Source organism: Triplophysa dalaica, chromosome 18 (genome assembly GCF_015846415.1).
Source record: "Triplophysa dalaica isolate WHDGS20190420 chromosome 18, ASM1584641v1, whole genome shotgun sequence".
Classification (NCBI taxonomy): Eukaryota; Metazoa; Chordata; class Actinopteri; order Cypriniformes; family Nemacheilidae; genus Triplophysa; species Triplophysa dalaica.
This window is the reverse complement of record NC_079559.1, coordinates 19,360,604-19,378,919: the sequence shown is the minus strand read 5'-3', so window position 1 is coordinate 19,378,919 and position 18,316 is coordinate 19,360,604. Positions and strand designations below refer to the sequence as shown.

General features: G+C 40.0%; 1 protein-coding gene across 1 annotated transcript in view; it reads right to left on the bottom strand.

Annotated features, from left to right (window-relative positions):
• Positions 1–17,904, bottom strand: part of tcf7l1b (transcription factor 7 like 1b) — a 47,493-nt gene extending 29,589 nt beyond the window's left edge. Inside the window, exons 1-3 of the mRNA XM_056729665.1 lie at positions 17,072–17,904; positions 16,892–16,964; positions 16,669–16,796 (exon numbers count right to left, since the gene is read on the bottom strand). Coding sequence (XP_056585643.1) covers positions 16,669–16,796; positions 16,892–16,964; positions 17,072–17,257 — 387 coding nt within the window. The 5' untranslated portion in view covers positions 17,258–17,904. The remainder of the gene's footprint in view (positions 1–16,668; positions 16,797–16,891; positions 16,965–17,071) is intronic.
• Positions 17,905–18,316: the final 412 nt, after the last annotated feature.

The window sequence follows — 18,316 nt, the reverse complement described above, 5'->3', positions numbered from 1 at the left end:
CCACCGTAGAGTGAATTAAATGTGCTGCTTCTCCCTGTTGCTCACTGCATAGAGTCACACTGCGAGAGAGACGAGCCCATAGCGAGACTTCACGCTCGCGGGGCAGTACTGCAACATTAAGCTTCGTCTCAACAAAACGCGACATACTTGCATCCGCCATGTTAATTAAGCAATGAATGAACGATAGGATCCCCGTTTTAAAACGTTGTAAAAACAAAAGAGACATCTACAGCTAAACTAACACACCAAGAGGGAAAGGTTAAAAATGTGCTTGAAATAGAGGAAGAAACTAAAGTCAGACATTATATGAAGACCAAGGGTTTGAGTGCACTGCTTGTTGACACAAAGCTAAACACAATGGCTTTGAAAACGTATTTGATTTTAATATTACATAAAAATTAGGACTGTCAAACGACGGATCAAGATTAATGGCATCCAGAATAAAAGTTTGTGTTAACATAATATATGTCTGCGCATATTTATTTTGTATTTATTAACACATACACGAATAAACATTTAGAGGTAATGTAAATGTATATATTCATATTTACCAATAATTCAAATTAGTGGTAAGAGCATGGCGCCAACAACGCCAAGGTTGTGGGTTCGATCCCAGGGGATTGCACATACTTAGAAACAAATGTATAGGATAATGCAATTAGGTCACTTTGGATGAAAGCGTTTACCAAATGCATAAATGTAAATGTATTGTTCTTAAATATATGCATGTATGTGTTGGATTTTATAAATGCAAAATGAATATGCACAGAACACAGACATTTTATATTTTATTCTGGATGCAGTTAATCGTTTGACAGCCTTAAAGTGTACCTAGCATGTGTTTTTTTAGGTCCTACTTTGGTTTATGGAGTGTCCAACAACAAGTTTATGATTATACAATGTGTAAAAATGTCGTAATAATAGGCAGTTATTGGTACCTTACTTCTTGACTGACTCTCAAATTATTCGTTCCGCGATTCATTCGTCTACGCCCCGTCTACCCGCTAACCTTGTGTCATGTGATTGGTCAGATGGTGTAGTCTGTTGTTATTGGTCAAACGCGTTCATCATTTGTCGCAAATGGAACCCCCCACCATCATTACAGGATTACTGTTTGGATGTGATGTATATTATATGTGTAGCTAGAGATGGCGGCGGTTTTACCGTACCAATTTGAGCCCGAGTCTGATGAGGAAGAAGACGCTAATCCACAACAAACTCCACCATGACGTTTGTCAGTGGCAAGTGACAACCCTTGTCATAAAAACTCCCAGTGTGACAACATGCATGTTGTGCTTTTGCTCAGCAATATTTTTTCTTAAAATACTGTTAATACGTTAGTAATACTGTTATTTCGTCTTAACTGCGCATTGTCATGGTACATAGATCATTTCAGAAAGTCGATGTTATGAAAAATGATAAATATGAAACCCAAATATATCTATATAGGTGCATGTGCGGCAAATGTGTCAAAATGCAAAGTTAATAGCAAGATAAACAAACTGTAACACCCCAGAAATAACGGTACATGCTAATGTTAGCGTTATATGCATTAGCTAAACACCGACCTAAGGTACGAAAACATTTCTTGAAGTTAAGACAAAGATCAAAAGTCACACTTACAGGTTGGGATTCGGTGGAGCTAACAGGTCCAAATACAGTTTGTATTCCCCCTCTTTCAAGGATCGTCGTTTCACATATCCTGCAGTGAACGCGCCAATATTATTAAACCAATGTTCGGGGAAATGACGTGCGCACCGTACAAACCTGCGGTTATACTCCTTTGGTATCGTTGGAAAAATGAATTGTAACCATTTTTCACTCAGACGTTCTTCCTTTGGTAGTTGAAATAAAACGGACTTCGTGTCACACCGTAGAACACAGGTTCTAGACATGATACACACTTATCACGAACGAGCGACAGTGTTTAGGGGAGGAGAGATACGTTTTCGCGGCAGTCTCAGCATGTGTAGTGACTATGTATAGTGACGTAGATACGCAGGTGAACTATTCAACGTCTCATTTGTGTGATTCAGAGTCGACTCCCATTTTTACAAGCAAATAACTGTTATTTATTCACCTTCGTACTTACAACTTGGCAGACAGCTTACTTTCAAACACAGCAACAGAACAGAGACCATGAAATGTCATTTTCATGATCTCATGCTACGTACTCTTTAATAAAAACACTTGAAACACAATAAGTGACTGCATTGTACTGGAAATGTACATTAAAGGGATACTTCACCCAAAAATGTATATTCTGTCATCCTTCACTCACCTCGAGTTGTTCCAAATCTGCATACATTTCTTTGTTCTCATGAACACAGATATATATATTTGTGTGAAGTACCCCTTCAAACAATCCAAGGACAAGTCGTGATTTTGATTCATTTTCTGTTTTGCTGTCTTACACCGCTAAATCTAAACTAACTTGAAGCAAAACGAGCCAATGAAAACAGAACAGAACGGAGGAAGCATGAGACATCTAAAAGTTCACAAAGTTCATCAGGCACCTTCATATGAAAGATCCTTTCAACCCATTTGCTCTTTTATATTCAAGTTAGATTGGCTTTTGCCTTCAAGGCTGCGAGCATCTCACTCTCCTTAACCTGATGTTAATTCACATAAACACCTATGCAACCATCTCAAAGTACTTTCACATTAACTTGTGACATGAAAATCAAAAATCGAAACAGCAACACCCCATGTAGATGAAAGCATTACATTGAAAGCAACCAAACAAGACGAGGACACATGTAATAAGAACAGAAAATTCAAGTTTGTGAAGATACAGGTTATAAAATCTTCTCGAACAATATAGACACATAAAAAACTATATCTATGTGAGCCTGTATAAGCAGCATTCATTAATCCTTAATGTCGAGCGGCTGTTATTGGAAAACTTGAAAGTTATAAAAATGCTATAAAAGTATGAATGAGCAACATTGCACTGACTAGGTTTGATAAAAAGTTTTTGAAAGATCTACTCGATGTATTGTACATTTCTACCCACCATCATGCTTTGTGGTGAAGAACAGGCCTGGAGGGAGACAAATATCAAACATTTATGCGTGTTGACTTCGATCTCGATTCTGTGAAGATATTGAAGCTCGGGCTTGAAAAACGCATTAATTCACACAAACAAACATGTCTCAACAAACCCACTCAACTTTCTGACCCTGAACCTTGACCTTTCACCGTTAACCTAAAGGGCACACAAAGTAGTGAGTGACAGCTAAACCAGAGAAGCAGAGTAAGCTTTTAGGCGTGTGTGTGTGTACACAGGCACAGACTGACCCCTTGGCACCGGAGCAGCGTGTTGGAGCTCTATTAGGTGTTACGATTACCCTGTGGCCTCAGCAGTGAATTCTCACCCGGTGAGACTAATTCTGGGTCAAAGTCTCTCCGGCATTTAATCACATTTGTTTGCCAACACCTTCACATTATCCGAATCATGTCAGAGATTAACAACTATAGACAAGAGAGGGATATAGAGAAAGAGAGAGTTCTGGTACTTGTTTAGGATCTTTTACGGAGCTCAAACTAATGAGTAAAAAACCACAGCAGGAGACTGAAGGGAAAAACTATAAAACATACATTGTAGACCCTCTCACTGAAACACAAATAAACAAGCGCTATATTCTTCTGAAACAATCATTCATTTTTATCTGAAAGAGCTGTGTTTTTCTAACAGCTTGTCAATAATAGCGGTTGTCCAATATGGGTTTGACAATACTAATTATATGATAAACTGAACAAAATATCTGAACAAAGACTAGGAACCAAGTAAGCAAAAAAGAAAAATTTGGTTCCCAAATGAGATAACTCCGTTTTGAAAAGAATTCTAAAATCGTGTTTTATATTATGTTATAGTTTTTTTATTGTGTTAGTTAGCTGTATTTTTTTAGTTATTATGGCTTCAATAAAAACAAACCAACTGCAGTTTGACTAATATTGATTGGAATGCAGAAAAAAACAAGATTTAATTTTTTTTTAAAGCAGAGTTCTCATTTTGGAACCATACTCTTCAAATAATACATAAGGAGTGTGATGAGATCTTGAACAGAATATCCTCATTTCATATTTTGTTGTGGTGTGACCCGTTTTCATGATTATCCATCCCGCTGCGCTACTTTCCCACTGTTTCTCCATGTAAACATGTGCTAGACGGATGGGTTTCAATATTCGCGTGTGCCTCTCGAGTCTGCAATACCTCGCGCATAAGCACTGTTGTTTATGTTGATTACACGAAAAAAACGCTATAAAGCTCTTTTTCAAAAGCATTTCAAACCAACGTGTGGCGATATAAGCCTAATCATACAGCCGTGTTGGCCAATCAGAAGCCGGGAATCTGATGTCAAACAAAGGAGATCGCGGCACACATTCAAACGTCATACGCCAAATCTCCTTTCACCGTCTACACGACAAACTGAAACCGGAGTTTCTAAAAATCTTCACCACAAAAAAGTTCAGTTTCAGTGACCGAGTATTGCATTTGCGCGTGGACGAACGGCCAAACCACATAGAAAATACTATGGTTTTGAAAATACCTGTGTTCCTGTGGATAGGGCCTTTAAGGAACAGTCCCCTGAAATCAAACTATCTTATAATTTTGTCACCCTCCCGGAATTCCATATGAACATGATTTACTTTCTTTAGTCGAACAGAAGGATAAACACAAAAATATGTCAAAATGTTGGCTTTAAAGTCACCATGAAATCAAACAGGAAAATTCTAAGTGTTTTACACAGTGTTGGCAGTGATTATTATAAATGATTTAATCCGTGCACATCACTTTCATCAAAAACATTAAGCTCATTAAATGACGTGAGCAACAAAATAGAGGTAGGACTATACCGATTGTCCAATGGACCAGGGATTTTTACAAGTGGTCCAGTGGCCCAACTTACAACAAACCAAACAAAAAGGGAAGGGCAAAATAAAGCCCCGCCCTACATTTTTTTAATTCCAGAAACCTTTCATTTGGATATACATCACTATAAGGAAAAGAAGTCAATCGTTTCATGGCGACTTTAAAAACACATGCATTTATCATGGTAGGTTTGTCTTCTGAAGTGAAATGATGCGTTTCTTTTAGGAGAAAAAAAAAGTCATATTATTTAACAAAGTCATCCATCTATGATGTCATGAGGGTGAGTACATTGAAAGGAATATATCCTTTTAAAATTGAAGTTTCCTCAAAGTTTTTGTTTCTGACGGCACTGTCATTTGATAATTGTACAGAATCGGTTTATATTTGACCTTGTAGGTGTGGTTTCAGTTTGTCTGTGTGTGAAAGATCTTTAAATGAGAGTAAGGTGTGTATATGTGTGTTAGATGTAAGATTCTGAGCTGCTGCTCTTGGTTTCTTTGTCCTGTCACACATGCCAGTCTTAAACTCTCAAAGAGCCCATTCACCACCATGGCTGCAATTGCCAAAACAAAAATACACACCGTCCTTTCCTTTCTGTAACACACAGTCCAATGTAACACACGCATTCCTTCTTAAGTGCTGAGTGCAGAACACGGCACAGCCGACTCGCTGCCGTTTAGCCAAAATGGGCTTTGAAAACTCAAAAGCTAAATCCTTTCAGAAACTGAACATCACGTGAGCGGGGAATCCTGCACATGCTAAACCGATTAAAGTCCCTTTCAATAATATCCCTTTACAAGTCCAGTTGACTTAGTATGAGACATTAAGTATTCTAACCCAACCACCCTGTGGCTAAAAACCATGTGTAAAAAAGGACAACATGCGAACAGACTTTTTAAACATGCTGTCCTCCACACCTGTCTTCTATTGTTTGGACAAACAGCAAGTCCCGGCCCAAGCTAAACAAGAATGTGGACTGCATGAACAAAGTTTTGATAGCATCAAAAAGTCAAAGTCGTCTTTCTCCAGGAAGCCAAGCTACTGCACAGTATTTGAACATTTGAAGAGAAAAAAGCTTTTTACTGCTTTGTAACAACTTCCTCGAGATCACAATGGAAACGGTGACTGCTCTGATTTGATGCTGTGGAAAGTGGCACAGAAAGTGCAACAACGCTGTTTGGGATTGTTGCTGCTGCGAAGCGTCTTGCCTGGAGCGGCCTTGTAAAAGAGCTAATCGTTTACATCTGGAGTTTCGCAGAGGGAGGGGATGAAGTGGGGATGAAGCAGGAAAAACAGTGCAGGATATTCAAGAGGTACTGTGTGAGCACAGGGGCACGTTGTGTGACGATAGGATTTACCTGAAAACCAACAGAACCTACAAAATAATAAAAAAAAAGATATGCATCGTTCACGTGAAGTGCTAGAGGTGTCGTCTTATCATTAGTATGCCTGCACTGCTGTGCTTCAGCTGTCTTTCCAAAAGAATATCAGTCCTGTGACCCTTGGGTGTTTTCATGGCCTCTGTCTGACCTGCGGTGTGAGGCAGGTCCTTAAAACAAATATGATAGTGATCAGAGATACAGATCTGGACCACATCGGACTTGGTCTTATTAACCCAGATGTGCTTGGTCATCACATTATACAAACACAATCCTTTTGTACATAACATTTGTTTTGCATTACTATCTACCTCACACTACAACTGATGGAGTTTTTATATGACTTCTGTGGAACACAAAAGAAGATATTTAGTGAAATGTCTCGGCGGTTTTGTGCCATACAATGGAAGTCAATGGGGGGCAATGTACTATGGTTACCAGGGTTCTTCCAAAAATCTTTGTTAAGTAAGAAACTCTGACAGGGGTGATATGAGGGTGATCAAATGATGAAAGAATTTACTCATATTCACCCTCAAGAAGTTTAAAGGGATGGTATAAACCAGTGGTTCTCAAACTGGGGGGCCCAATATGGATCCAGGGGTTTTGTGGCATTTTATGAAATATAAAAATTGATCCTCAATTTTATGCAGTCAAACATCAGAATAAGAACACCACCAACCAAACGATCAATGTTTCAGCATTGTATAACTGAATGTGTTTTTGGTTTAATTAAAATTCCAAGATTAAGATTTTAAGTCTTTATTAGCGGGGGCGCAAAGTGATGCACCCTTCCCAAAAGGGGCCTTACAACAAAAAGTTTGAGAACCACTGGTTTAAACTACCATTAATAATTATAAAACAAATTCCTTGTTACACAGTAAACTTAAATAACTGTGCATGCACATTTATTAACACGCAACTTCCACATATTACATTCAGAAACTACCCTGTTCAACATTTCTTCTATCTTCAGACTACACCCCAGTTTCTTTCTCTATCCCAACCCGTTTTGTCTTTAACTTATTTCCTTATCATCACTATCACTTTTCTCTCCTTCCACCCACCAACTGTGCAACATGTCACCCCCGGTCTACCTCCTCTCTCCCTCTCTGCTAAGCTTTAACTAAAACCATCTGCTTGGAATACCAGACTGATGAAGGTCTGGTTGGGAGTTCCCCCCCATCCCCATTTCTCTCTCTCTCTTCTCTCTCTCCCTGCACAATCAGATTTTATTAGCGTACACTCTAGCACTTAGCGTTCTGGTTTTAAGCGCGCCGATGGCTCTTAATGTGAAATAAAACCCTAGTATCCATGTGAGGGGCCACACATGATTCGAAGGGGCCCCGCTGTAGTTGCGGGGGTGAAGGGTGCGCAGAGCCCTGCTATCAATCAGCCTAAGAGCCCTTATCACCCTGGAGAGAGATGGATGACCCCCACAACCCGCCAACCCACCGGGGGTTAACCTTGGCCCACTGGCTGGGGGGGTAGGGGCACCAGGCTGGCCTTATTCAGCCTAGAGGGGCAGAAGGTATAAGTGGAACATATGATAAGTGGAGGCACACATACTTGTATACTTAGACATGTGACAATTTGGTATTAGTTTGACATACGACAAGTGTGAACTGACTAACATGCAGACACAAACAGGACTAGATTTCATCATGGCCATCTCTTTATTTTTGACCAGCGAGCAGCTGTGATGTTTTGCCAGACCAACAAAAAGTTCAGCGCATTGTTTTCACAAGTGTTCTCCACATTATATTCTGCTAGTGCTCGGGTTGAGTCCTCACATACCGACATTTAGCGTATCTAAGGTTACAAACAGCAAACCTCTCGGCTCATGAGCTTTTGCATAGTGTCTAACTGGGTTATGTACAATTCAGCTAATAAACCAAGAGATGCCATATTTAATTATAAATGAATACAAGGGATTTAACAATACATTCACCCTATTGATATAATATCAATATGGTTTCATCGCAATATTTCAAACTAAATCTATTCCGAATTTTTAGGAACTAATTTCAACAATATTCTGTATGTAAATTCATAAGGATTGAAGTTTATTTTTCTGTCATTGAGTTTAAGAAATATGTTGCTAAATTCAATTAAAATTAAGAAAGATTAAGAACGCTAAACCCTAAGAGTGAACTTCTTATAGCAGTAAAGGCACAAATTATGTTGATGAAGGTCAAATGTGGGAAGCTCATCCAACAGGATTAAACAGACGTCATATCGTAAAGTAATCGCCATAGTTCTACATAATCTTTACTTTTGTGCACTGCATGTCAAGATGCATGTGTATGGGTGCAGACCGCTCAATATACATGGGTGTTACTACATACCATGTGTGTGTACACAAACAAACAAATACTAAACTAAATTAGGTATGAAACACGACCTGTATGTAGGACAACAGAAGAGACTGTACTTCTCCTCCATAGTCTTGTTCCCGCTTGAAATTTTCAAATGAAATATGCCATCTACCCCAACAAGGGTCTAGAGACTCTTTAAATGACACTCAATGCAAAATACAAGTGGGTTATTATTATACAAAAGTCTTTAAAGGATATTAACAGAAACCCATCTGGAATATTCCATTTGGGAGCGCAGACTGGCTGAAACCATGAGAACACGATCACGAGAGCTAAGCTGTTTGAAACAGCCACCACGCCACCGGCTAACAAATATAGAACCTAAACTAACAAATCAACTCCCACAGTAATGAGGGCTTCACTAAAGTCGCAATATTTCTTGCGGTTTTCCTGTTTTTGGCACTCATTTTTAATGTTAGATTACAGTAGTCAGTGGGAGTATTTGTTGAGCTAATGTTGGTTTTAGCCAGCTCCCTAAATTGAGCAAACCTACCACAGACAAGTCAATTGTTAGAATGAACACTTGAAAATAGTCAACATGATATCAATTACTTAGTAGGTAAGTATGAGATACCCTCGGCTAGTTTGACATAACTTAGACAACCATGGTAATGATGTACGTCTTTAAACATATTTACAGACTGCAAGAAAAAAACTAGATAACTAAACATAATAAACAAGTACCACTGCGCAAACCGTTGCGCATATAAAAAACTACCTTGAGATTTCAAAATAACCTGTTTACGGACTTGTTTACGAACAGCTGGTTTCAGACGAAGGAAACATCTTTGCCTTCCTCACACACATGAGAGTCACTCATGTGTGTATTACTGGGAATTAGCACCATAAAAACATTCCAATGAGAGTTGAAAAAAGTCTTTAAAGATCGGGGTAAACAGCTCTGCGCCTTGTCAAAAACATCCCAGCGCGGAATTAAAGTGGGCATCTTAAAGCGCCGAGCTCCTGTCTGAACCTGGCCTGCACCGAACTGCCTGCCTCAGATTAATAAATTGATGAAAAAATACATTTATATACACGCTCATCCCGAGCAGCTTCAAAGGCCTTTTCATTGATGTCACAGAACATGGGGAGTCGGGAGTGTGTATGTGAAGGGTTGGTTGGTTTGCCAGGCCTCACGGGGGGTAGAATCTCTCCTGAAGGGCCCTGCTCTTGAAAAACTAGAGAAGGCTATAAACAGAATATGTAATGGCTGGGATGGAATAGAGGGAGGGATGATGGGCAAGTGATGGGTGGCAGAGGGGGTCCATGCCAACTCCTGCTCTCCTCTGAGAAACGAAGGAGGGGCGAAGGCCAAGGCTGGCAGCGTTTCACACAATTCAAAGAGTATTCAGCGCAAACACGTCCGCACATCCTTATGCTCGATGCAAACGCGTGTGCATTTTTTCTAGGACACGAGTTGAGTGGTTGCTGGCTTTATGCCGTTCACATTTGACGAGAACCTTCAGTGTAATTACTTCCCGAACACAAAGCGACTTTGAATGCAAGAGGTCGTCAAGTTCCAAGCATTTTTCCACAAGTCTCTAGTATTAATATCTCTTACATTTGCGTTAATTAAAAAATGCTCTTTAGTCTCTGAGCTGCCCTGAAATGTATTTAAATTGAATAAATAACAGCATGAATAAACGTAAACATATTAAATACCTAAGCTAGCTGGGACCCAAAAGACATCATTTCAATGCATGAACCTTTAGTCGTAGGTCACGTCTTAACTGAAAGAGATGCGCTTGTATTAAAAGGCGAAATCCTTTCTTAAAGATCTATGTAGAAATCATTCAAGACTGTTTACACAGTTGTGATAACAGCATCAGCGGAGTGAACATTTGGCAACCTCCCTTCAGATTGCCTTCAAGTATCTGTTTCTTTCTCGCTTTCGATCTACGGCGAGCAAACATACTTTAAGGGTGTAGGCACAATGTTCACTCTGTTGAACTTAGTTCCACTCATCACTGTAGCAGCAGGAGACGAGAGGCTTAAGAGCCAAACAGGTAGAGCCCGTCTTCCTGAATACACACAGACAATTTACTCATGCTCTTTAAAAACCAAGTACAATAGCACTATTGACTCAACAGTCTCGAAGATCTTTAGCTCCAAGACCTGCAGGCAAAGTGAGAACACATGAATGTGGAAAACTGCCCATGCAGAGTTCTGTTAAAAGACATGTGGCCTGAGCTACGATGACATGCTCAGGCATCACAAACGTGTGTGTTTGATGGGCAAATATACCCGGCGCTATTCTTCTCGAGGAGACAAGACTAAACAGTTTAAAATGTGCTTCCACTGAGGTGTGTTTGTTTGCCAACGTGGGCGCCGTGATACAAAAGCAGTTGCGAGGTTTGCCGAGTGACTCTGTTTGCAACCGTTTTGTACTGGCGAGAGGATTCAAATCCGACTACATTAAAACCACAAAATCTCGTGCTGAAAGGTTTCGCGGCCTTGGGAGGTACAGTCTCCAAAATTGAATAAAAGGAGCCTGAAAACAGATTACGCTTGAGAGTTTCGATGGCTTTTCCAGGAGAGCGGAGACTTTACCAGAAAATCTTTTCAGCATGTAAATGTGCAACATAAGTACAATGCTAGGAACCACCAGGGGTCACTGACTAATATTGAGGATTGAATCCATATGTTTTCAACTCATTAATATCCTACATGTCAAAACCCGTCATCCAAATGGAAAGCGGTATTACTGTAATGTGAACATCCTGTAAAACAGGAAATGATGTGACTGTTACGAGATTATCTTTAACGGTCCGTACTGACACACAACTTTATTTTTGGCCCTTTTTGCCGTCTTTTATTCACGGTGCAGCGAAGACAGGAAACACTGGGGAAATGAGAGCAGAACCTGAAATGGAAATGTGTTGAGCTAGAATCGAATAAGTTGGCTGCTAGGACACACTAACCTCTAACCCACAGCTCCACAATTATACATTTTTATGGCTTTACAACTGGCAACTGAATGCATGTAAAAATGGTCTTGGCTGGTGACTAAAACCACACAATTAAACTTAATTGTAATAAGGATCATCTGAATGTTGTTGATGTAAGTGACTAATCAAATATACCAATGGAGTTGCTCAAAGATGACATCTTTTTTAGGCTAAATTGGCTAACCCAGATGCGCCGCGCCGCTTACCTCGACCAAAAGCCTATGCATTTTTCCAATAGACTATAGGAAAATCGCAAAAAAGAAGAACTTTGAGTTTGATTAACAAATGTTCATGATGTTTACAAGATTTTTCTATCAAGATAACCTTTATAGATTAATACAATATTTGCTGTTGAAGCCTAAATACAACCGCCAGAAGTAAAATACTAACACAAGATTACACGCATGCTTCATTTGGTCGCTCGATATCAACGTCACCACCACCAAGCCACCGATAACTTTCTCAAACTTTACTAAAAACTTGTTGCATTATTTGTGAGATTTATTAGTTCAATGACGTCTAACGTCCCCGCCAAAAGGAAGTAGTCGCTTTTAGCAAATTGTTAGCAACCGCCGTTTTACAATAAAGGTTTAAAAAAAAAAAACACACGTCGGTTGGTGTGTTTTATGTCATAGATTAAAACGTGAAAATATTTATTATAGTTTTGTTAGCTAAAGACCTTATTTCATGCCATTTACCAAAAACCCATTCAAAAAAACCTACTGACTTCTGGGCGATGGAACCAGAAGTTTTAAAATACTAACTTGGTTCCGGGATTTACATACAAAAATATGTCATCTCTGCGGCACTTTATAAACAGCCATTGAAATTTGTCTAGATTTTTTTAAGACAAAACAAAAATATGAGAAATATGTCTTAAAAAAAAAGTTTAATAGATGGTAAAATACTTCATCTTTTATTTTAAACCCTAGTAGTACTTTAGTCGTAGTAATGTAACGTTCCGTGTTTCTCTTTCCATCTTTCTTAAACTTCCAACAACACTCCTTCAAAACAGATGATTCTTCAGGCCAGCCGCAAGCATTTATCTCTGTGACAACCACTGAGAAGAGCTGTAGAGTGGACTGGCCGACACACACAGTCCTCAAAAACAGTCCCACAGGATCATCCAGGAATTTCAGCTTTGAGCAGACTTTAAATCAATCAAGAGGGAAACGTGCACCCCTGCACTCCCCACATTTTGCTTCGGTCACTTCTTGCCTTTTTTCCCTTCTTCCTCTCATATCATTCCTCTTTTCAGCTCTTTTTCTTTAAACTTGACTATCTTTTCTGATCAGAATGGAAACCTTCACTGCTAACTGAATGGAAATCTGAAATCATCAATGGCTTTAACTATTGTAACTCAAGTGATTCATTTTTTATCAGCCTGTTTTCCCAAAAAAAGTGCAGGACATACCGCAACCATCAAAAAACACCTCTCTGTCTTGTGTATGGTGGTAGCTGCCGGGTTTTAAAGACGATCACATATTTTCTATAATGGTTTAACTGTGTAAACGGCTAACACACAGCAAGCTGACATTAACAAAAAACGATCAGCAAAATAAAACAACAACAAAAAAGAACACCCCTGCTTGTCTCGTGTTAGATGATGAGAATTACGGTCGCATTTCTTGGTATAATTCATCAGTTTGTGCTCAAAGGCTTTCTTTCTCCCATTCAAGGTTAGTTATCTGAATTCCTACAGACACGCAAACACGTACCTGAAACAGCTTTGAACCCGATAAAGCCCTAAAGCAACATATAAAACCTACAGGGATTTATTGCCAACAATAACAATCTGATCAAACTGAAGCAGAAGAAAGCATGTGTGTGACCACGTGTGCGATGTTGCAGTTCCATGTTAAGAAATTTCAGGGAATTAGAATCGGTTTCACCTGCTCTCCCTCAGCCACAAACACAAATAAAAGACACAAATAAAAACAATAAATATTTCATGAATCGCCAGAATTTAAAGGCAAACTCAACCCCGGGGATATCATCGACGTTACTCACAACAAACCTACATATTAGTTTAGAAGCAACATGTTTTGCGATCGCTTCAGGCTTCCTTTTATTTTGCCTTTGCAAAAGTTGCGTCTTCTCAGCTACCTGTAATGTGTTTTGTGCACTTTTTTTTTAAAGTCAGTCAATAAATGTAAAAATGAAAAAAATAAATGTAGTAAGGCCATACTTAGCAGAACCAGAAGCACAGTGATGAATTTTGTACAGCACAAAAAACTAGTGTGCCATATAGGAAACACATCACGTTTCCACTTGCAAAATGTATTTACGTAAAATATTGTTGTACGATTTTTTTGAAAAAAATTGCAACAAAAAAATCTGCAAATAAAAAACAATACATTTTGAAGCAGACGCAATATTTCATTGAATAGCTTTCAATCCCTCACAAGGAGCATGTTCTTCATAACAACACTACATATTCTCCACAGCTAAATATCTTTTCTACTGTAACCCGCTAAACATAGCCTAGTGAATTGTCAAATCGAAACCGAACGCAGTGTCAAATTATTCCAATTCTAACATGAAATGTGGAAACAGAGCAGATCTACTCGTTTCCTGGCAAACAAACTCCACATTTGCGCATCCGTTTAAAAGTTGGAGGATAATTCAGATTCTGAGGGGCTCGTCGGCTTTGTTTGGAAAGTTCCTTATGTGATTTTGACAGCTGTGACTGAGGCTGTCTGAGCGCGAGTTTAAGATTAGTGTGTAAATATCTGAAGTATGCCAACCTCTCATTGTCTGACTCGCAGCTCAGTCTAGAGGTGCCGAATGACAGGCTAAGCTCATCTGCCTCAGCGACCCCCCCACCATGCACACACTTGACTAAATCTGATAGACTTCAGGGCAAAAGCATCTGTGAGATCTTACTCTGGGATTATCTGTATCCTTAAACCTTGAAAATAAAATATGAGCGCCAATCCGCTCGGGTTCAGGAGGTTACTGTGAGGAATAATAAAAGAGTTAAATGTGGACGCTGCCTCTTTTTTCAAAACAGAAAGATGAGTCCAGGCTGGATATTTGTCTCACAAGTGGATGTATTTGGTTACGGGTCATTTTCTGTGGGAACAAAATCTTTCTCTACCCCGATCAGCTAATCTAAATAAGAGAAAGTAAGCCTTATCCTGAATGACATCATCTGAATATTTGTTAGTAAGCCTGTATTAGCCTTTGGCTCTTTAATGCGCATTATGTTAGTGATAATAGAGGTCGGGGGTTGATGCCGTAATATGGGCCTGACATTGGCTTTATACACCAAAGTTTTAGTCAATTGGGCAAATACGATGTTCAGATCGCAATAGATTACTTCTGCGAATACACACTCCACACATATCATTAAAACAAACTTTAAAAGTTTAAAACTCAAATAATCACATGTACAGCCCGAGGCGCTGAGGGTGGGATGAACTAGGGAACCATGTTGCTTCGAGATAATTTAAACCAATTGGCTCTCCCCAAAACAAAACTGTATAGGCTGAGGAACAAAAGAGAATCCGAGCGCTACGACTATGCATCTAGCCTGCAAGGAGCAGCCATTACGCTAATGAGGGCCTATGGAGATCCCAATGAAGCCATCAGCATTCACTCAGAATGACAATGCAAGACTAACGCCTCAGGAACTGAATGGACGGGATTGGGAAGGAGGGAGAAGTGAAAAGAAACGGGGAGGCCAAGAAAAACTTGTGCGAGCGTGTGTGTGGGGATCATAACTTTTCACTCAAACGCTTGGCCGAGTCCAATCAAATCACATTGCAATTCAGGGTGAGAGAAAGATGTGCATTGGGAAAAACAATGGCTTGTAAATTTGTGGAGATAACACAGAAAGCCTGAACCGGGAGAGTTTCTCTGTTTTTTTGCAGATACCCAAACTTTCATTCTCTCTTTTTTTCAGAGCGCTGACGCATAACACCGCAAAGCCATACATGAATGCCCGCTGGGTTCTTTGTAAACTGCGCTGAAAAGACCCAATGCTGAGGCTAAAAGGGCAGTCAACCTTTCCCAGACACGAACACAAAACTCACAACACATCTATTGGGAGGGATCAGGCAAACGCTGCGGCCCTCTGACGAAAAGAGCGAACGAACACCCGGACAGAATTTCAGTTTGACAGAGCCGTTCTTTTGGTCATACTAATCTTGTTTTAAAGCGAGCTAAACAAGCGGCCCCAGAATGCTTAATTGCAGTGAAGTGCCGTACGGCTCAGAAAAAGATTCAATGTGCATTAGCTCAATAAGACGAACGGTTCACAAACAAACAGGAGGAAAAATCTTCAGCGTATATTCGACCTAAGAGGCTCAAACTGGAAAATTATGGGAGGCGAAATGCCACAAAAACGTTTAGCAAATCTGATCCAGTAAACGGTGAATTGACTCTCTCGAATAAATAAATACGAATCTGTCAAAAAGCTAAAGCACACAATTACAACCAATTTTAGTCTGCCGCATTTTCAAACAGCTTCAAGCCATAGCAATCCACTTGAGGGTTTGATACGAAACAGCCTTGTGTAGTCTTTCAATGTTAGAAATAAACTGGACACACTAGATCAGTTAAGTCAAAAGCAACACAATTTGATGTGCCAACGTGCTCTTCAATCCGCAATGCACATGTGTTTTTCATACATTCCGCGTATGTGGAGAGAACTTAAATCCTATTTAATTTACTAGTCGGTTTGATTTAAAGTGACTACCAGTACAGCCATTGACAGAACAATACCGCAAAGTGATAACCACAGATTTTAAGAGGGGACACAATATTCAGAACTATAATGTGCCAATACGGAAGTTCAGTGAGTGATTTTGAAACTTTTACATTCTGTGCAAAAAGTTCAACATTCTTTGTTACAGTTCATGTAGCATCGTGATGCTTATCAACCGAGAAACCACAAAGATACACCACTTCCAGACTAATGTAATGTATAACAAAAAAATGTATGTGATTTAAGGCAACATAGCGTTATCGTATAGATACAACAGAGGATGAAATTTAAAGGGTGAAATTCGTACGTGAAGTTTCTCGTTGACCCTTGAGGAGCTCCAGGGATGAGCTGATGCAGACAGTGTTTTAAAGGCACTCACCGTTCTCGCGCTGGGAGACAAGGCGCCGTTGGTCAAGTAAGGGTTGCCAAGGTCTGGGATCATTATGAACGGGTAGCCTGGATAATGGGGGCTCTTAAACAATCCTCCATCTTGCTGTCTTCTCAAAGCTTGACAGAGGAAGAAGATAAGACAGAGAAAAGATCAGGGGTGAGTGCGTCAACCAAATGCCGCGTAAGTTCATTCAGCGCGAGCAAACTCTTACCTTCAGTAAAATACTCTCGGGCTCTCTCATAACTTTCAATATCAGCTCTCGGTTGACTGCGCCTTTCGGTTTGCTGAGGAAACACGCGAGAAACGGAGAAAAACAAAGCAGAAAAGTTATTTTCCGTCGGCAACAACCACATCCACGGGTCATGACAGCGTGCGGTTGCGGTCGACTTACCTCTGAATCAGACGAACTGCTGTTGTTTTCCGACTCGTTCACTAAAGACGACTTCACATCGTCCAGATCTCTTTCGGCCGACACGTCTTCGGAGATTTTCTCTTCTTGCTCGCCCTCATCTTTAAACGAGATCATCTCATCGTTCGCCCCCAACTCATCTCCTCCGCCTCCGTTAAGCTGTGGCATGCTTGCGATTTTTTCGCAACAAAAACACTGTTTGCGTTACCAGCCGACTCCGAACTGCAACAGAATGGTGTAGTCTCCTCAGCGCATGAAAATCACGCACGCGACGTAAACACAAGGTCTCGAGTCTTGTTGCGGTTTCACAATTAATCCTTGACGGGTGAAATTAAATCCAATTTGTCCATGGTTACTTTAAAGAAGCAGTCGCACAAAGGCACGGCACTTTTACTGCAACAAACTTTGCAAACTCAGCTCCGCAGTATCCTCTAACGTTAGTCCTGAGAAACTTGAACACGTAAAAAAAACTCGCGCGTAATTTTGAATCCGTTTCTACATTCAAACGATTTCAGACCATCCGAACGCATAAATTGCGCGACTTTTCCTTTAGACACACAGACGTTACCAAAACAAACGTACTGATTGCGCGAAGAAAGTTGCAGCTGCGGTCACGTCGTCTCCGTATTCCGAAAGGTTACTCGGTTAAAACACAAATCCCTCCCCAAATCAGCCGTGTATGTCTTTCACCCTGCTTGTTAAAAGCGTCATGTTTCATAAAGTTAATCGCGAACGCTCAAAACTGTTTCGTTTGGACGCGATGAGGCTCCGTTTCCCTCCACGTTTAGCTGCTGATGGGGAATGCGCAGGCAGCGGAGCGCGCGCGTGTGCTGGAGGAGCAAAATGCAGAGGAGGAGTTAAGGGCTGAAAAACGACACTCCATTCAGACTGCACACACACACTCACAAAGTTTAAAGGAACAGTTTGTTCGGGGCTTGATTCTTGAAATAGTTTACTGACACTAAGTCCTGGGATTGCCTTATTAATATTTATATAAGGCATTTCAGGAGGTAATGTTCTTAAGTCGAACACATAACATTGTCCTGAAGGTCCTACTTGGACCATTTCAATGTTTAATTCGTTTTTAAAATGTAAATGGTGACTTATGTTAGCATTGCCATTTCTATTGTGAAATATTTAACTTTGGTGCACATCTTTGTTTCTTAAGACTGTATAAAGACTCAAAGCTATGTGCTATTTTTCGAAACGACTTACGTAGCTTCAATA